The 5,038-nt window shown below is 31.5% G+C and overlaps 1 protein-coding gene across 1 annotated transcript in view; it reads right to left on the reverse strand.

Annotated features, from left to right (window-relative positions):
- Positions 1-339: 339 nt before the first annotated feature.
- Positions 340-5,038, reverse strand: part of LOC135219420 (cGMP-dependent 3',5'-cyclic phosphodiesterase-like) — a 7,704-nt gene continuing 3,005 nt past the window's right edge. The window contains exon 3 of the mRNA XM_064256186.1: positions 340-3,499. Within this exon, the coding sequence (XP_064112256.1) occupies positions 3,322-3,499 (178 nt within the window). The 3' untranslated portion in view covers positions 340-3,321. The remainder of the gene's footprint in view (positions 3,500-5,038) is intronic.

Raw genomic sequence — 5,038 nt, forward strand, 5'->3', positions numbered from 1 at the left:
ATGGGGTAAAAATCTTTTTCACTATGCTAAAGTAAATGTGTGTTTACAGGTATGTGAAATGCAAAATATAGTACTCCAAAAGCAAGATATGATATGACAAAATAACAGTAATGAATTTTGTTTCTTTTCATCCCATTTGCATGATATAACAGTAGACCTCTCAATATATCTTAATTCACAAACTAGAATTTCACTGAATCTGAAAATTTAAATGTGCAGTGCAAAATAGTTTTGCTACAAATTAAAATAACTTCCATTTGATGACATGTATATTTATATATGCTCCCCTCTCTTAAGAGAGGACTGTAGAAGTGAAGGAGGATGATACAAAATTGTCGATTAAAAACAAAAATGTTATATATTTCTGCATTGTACATTACTTGATGATCAAGCACAGCACATTATGGAGTACATCAATACATGTAATAGAGGAGGTAATTGCAAAAAAGACAGAATATCCAGTGACGAATTTCGGAAAGAAGCAAACATTGATTTACTGTCACAAGTTTCTGTATTAGTAATTCAACTGTTGCAACTATTCATATTGCACTATGAAGCAAAGTCAGTTGTCAGTGGATAATCTGCAAAAGCAAATTTTCTAAACTACTACATGTACTGCATTGTGTCCTTTGTAAAGTTTACATATTTAAAGCATCTCATAATTTCTCCTGAAAAGATAAAAGACTGAAACATGTGAATGAGGCATAAGTACTTTAAAACAGAATGTTACATTATTTTATGGCTAATAAAAAATTACAATGGTTACAGTAGCTACTTTCAATATATTCAAAAATATTAAAAAGATATCCTTTTCAGCAAGTCATTTTAATTATACATTTTTTCAGAAGCGAATGCTTGAGGTGTTTTGGAGACTCAACAACACTGAGATAAAATGTTACTGACCATCTTAGAAAAAAATAGATTTCAAAATAAAATTTTCTACTTGTATCTTAACTCCCAAACTGAAAAATTAGGGAAGAAGTTGGAAATGGTCTAAAGGTATTTTTTTTTATGAAAAAATAAATGTAAATAGGGATTGTACTTTATGATGCAAATGATAGTAAAAAAGGGTAAAAAGTGGATAATATCAAGTTCATATACTTACTAGGTGAGCTGTGAAATCACCTACACTTCTCAAGTTTCCTTATGTACAGTATTTATACAAACTTAAGTACAATATCAGTAATTAAAGATAAAAGGCCTCATCCAGACAATAAAAAATAAAAAATCCATAAAATGATTTACATTTTCGGGCAGTTTACACCAGCACATGACTCAGGAGAAAAAACACAGAGGCAATACGTAACACATTAAATAGACATGAATATAATGGTAAGTTTCACGTTATTCCAATGAACCGTTGTGCTATACCCAAACTTAAAATTATACTCTGTAATAATGTCTTTAAGACAAAAGTGTAATAAAAAGAAAACAATTATCATATAAACAACATCATTACTACTCTTTATGCGATCACCTAAACTTATTTAGTATATGGCACAAAAATACAATTTGTCTTTTATTAAGATATTTACAATATATATTCTCTAGTCATTAAAATTATATAAGTCTAAGCACCAAACAATTATCAACTAACTCGTGCGGCTTAATCAGTTTTTTCTGGAGAAAGTAAACACAGAAAATAGGTACTTGGCCAATTTCGAGTCTTATGTAATTCAACACCGCAATTTTCTTACTGCTAATGATTTTGTTTTTCTGGGTGCTTTCTCATTAAAATGAACACATTTACATAAGACTTCTTTTTGGTCTTATGAAAAAGTCTGTGAGTGTTGGCAGCATTAACGTTATGGTTTGGGTTACACTATCCTGTGCATCAATGGGAAACATTCTTGGAAAGAGAAGGAAACTATTCAAGTAGCTGATGATATGGAAATCAGACTTCTCATCATTTTAAAAAATTTCTTATAATTTTATATCACAGACTCCAAACTCTAAGGTTTCCATTACTTAATAAAAAGCTAAAATTTCCATCACTTCCCAAAAATGTTTGGTTGGTTGACTTTAATTGATAAAACTCAATTATATTCATTTACAAAACTAGGTAAGACAACCCATGGAGAATCTCTTAGTACCTCATTTATCTATACAGGTCTTATTTACCAGTTACATAAGTTTTAACATAAGAAACAAACAAGAAGGTAATCATTTGATATTTACTTATCAGAGATACCCTGGTTTGGAATTGTACTGGTACACAAGCAAGATAGAGAATTACATCCACGTATTTTTGGATATGTAAAGATCATTACTTTTGGATGTGAAGGATTACTAGGTTTGTTGCATAAACTATTGTAACTTTCATTTAGTATGCAATAATACACAATATTTGTTGGAATACAGTACAACTGTATAACGATAAACCTGGCTTTCTTTTATGCTTATAAAGAATCTATGGTAAAGCAAAATGTCTCCAAGTTAAGGTTAATAAGACATCTGGATCCCTTAAATCTTAAAGCATTTTCAATAAGTAACTTAAAAATGTACTTACTAATACGCAAGATAATGGAATAACCTGATTGATGTACGTAGTAGTATATAAAAAAGTTGAAACAATGTTTTGTAGCTAATGAGAGAAAATAATGGAATAGCTGTAATTAGGTCTCTAAAAATAGATCTTCTAATTATTCAACTAATTTTCTTTACGTCCCTCATGCCAAAATACCTTATGAATAAACTGGATTTCGAAACTCACTCCTCTATTAAATAATAAATTGTTTGTTATTTGGTCGTCCATTTTCATTCTTTATAAAAATACAAATTAAAGCTATATGGAACTAAATAATCCACGAAATGGGGCACTGATAGAGTTTTACAAACACCTATCTTTATAAAATACAGTTATGCATTTACATGTCTAGTGTATGTGCATCAACTTGAGTTTGGTCCAGTATGGCTACTGTATACCAGTCATAAAATTCAAATCACCCACAATACTGTCCTATTTCATAAATTAAAGTTTAGTTGCTAGAAATACAGCTGAGTACCTAAATGCAAGATTTACGAAATAGCTGTTTTTTATTCATATAAGATTCATATTGTAGAGAACATAAGTTTCTACAATATGGCAATCTAAGGTATTTATCAGTGCATATATCAGGTATCTACAAAGGCATCTGTACCATTGGATTAAAATTGGGAGATGCAGTAGTCTATAATCCAATATTGTAATAACTGTAATGTTTGTAAACTGTATACAATATGCAAAAATCTGTAAGTCCTGAACTACTTTTAATATAGATCTGGAAGGAAGATTTATTATGCAATTAAGAGGTGGGACCATCATGTGCATCAAACAGTTCCTCATGATTCATCTTTAATCAATTCATCTTCCAATGAATCATCTTCAAAGACCTCCAGGGAACTTGTAGATTCAGGTTTTCTCTTTTTGTAAACATCCCTAAGTCTGGCCCAGTTTCTTCTCCTGGCTTTAATGTTGTTGTAGGGATCTTGGGCTCCAGGGAACATTTTGGCAACAATTCTGTAAAGGAGATTTGTAACTCAATTTCATAATACTTACATCTGAAAAACTTGAATGTGCCATATATATATATATATATATATATATATATATATATATATATATATATATATATATATATATATATATATATATATATATACTAAAAAATTGGAGCTGCAGCTCTCGAAATCATACTTGTAGGCGTCCAGGGAAAGGCATTCGATATAATTTGGAGGTTTTATTGCTAATGCCAACGTTTCACAACTACATTGTTGCATCTTCAAGGCTGAAATACAGCGAGCTGATTCTTAATAATTAATCATAAAAACACTTATAATAATATTTAACTAAAATCACTTATTTAAAATGTTAGCTCATTTAAAAATATACATATATATAAAAAAAACAAAAAAAACAACACCATTGGCACGAAAAGGACCTACCCCAGACGGGAGTTTAAAAGGAAACTGTTTAAAACAAAGTTACAATAATAATAAACAAGGACACAACGTACAGTAAGCAACGACAAGACAAATAAGGGCCCATTAAGCAAATGAACAATTGTGTAGATGATGTTGGGGTGGGGTTTAAGATGGGACAGTTATTTATCATTATGGACTCTAGGGTTGTTAGGTCATTGTTTTTCTGCGTTTGTCCTATTATCTGAAAATCTTAGTTTTATCATGTATGTTTTGCATAATTTGGAATGATTCCTTATATGGATTGTTTCTAAAACTAATCCTCTATGGGCGTCTATGCGTACCCTTAGCAGTCGTTTGGTACATCCAACGTAAGTGCCCCTGGTTACCCCTGGGGGTGGGCAAGTTTATACTTATAAACAACGTTGGATGTAAACAACGGACTAACTTTTGTTCCTTGAGCTTGAAGAAGGACCCGATGGTGCAGGATTTTAGGGAATCAATTTTAGATTAAGGCAGCAATTCTCTCTGAAGTTAATTTTAGACACTTTTTCCTAAAAAATAATCATGTAAGTAAAGGGAACGTTGCATAACATTTTTCATTTTTTTCGGCACAGTATGGATAGCAGTGGGCATTTCCATTTTCTTGTCTAAGAACTTGTTTAAGGCTCTGAGACACCTTTTGAGGAAAACAGTTATTACTAAAGTAGTTCGCCAAAGGTTTACGACCTCTCGTGGAAGGTCATCCAACTGAACGAGTGTGTAAAAGGCCCTGTTGGGGAGGAGTAGAAATGGAGTTTAATTTAAAATTAGAATGACAGAAGCTATAGAAAATTCGTGAACCCCCAAAACCTGTAAAAGTATCTTTTTCTATAAAATCCCTGTATAAAAAAACCCTTGTTCACTTTATAGACAATAACATCCAGGAACGGTAATTTATTATAGATTCCTTCTCTAGGGTGAACTTGATGTTAGGGTGTTGGGGGTTAACATAGTCTAAAAAGGAGTCGGCATTAAAAATCACGTTTTGAAAAGAGCAAACGTGTCATCGACGTAACGTTTATAAACAAGGGGTGGAAAGAAAGAGGCAACTATCCAGCGGCTGTTCTTCCAGAGAACTCATAAAGATATTGGCGAA

Source organism: Macrobrachium nipponense, chromosome 1 (assembly GCF_015104395.2).
Source record: "Macrobrachium nipponense isolate FS-2020 chromosome 1, ASM1510439v2, whole genome shotgun sequence".
NCBI lineage: Eukaryota > Metazoa > Arthropoda > Malacostraca > Decapoda > Palaemonidae > Macrobrachium > Macrobrachium nipponense.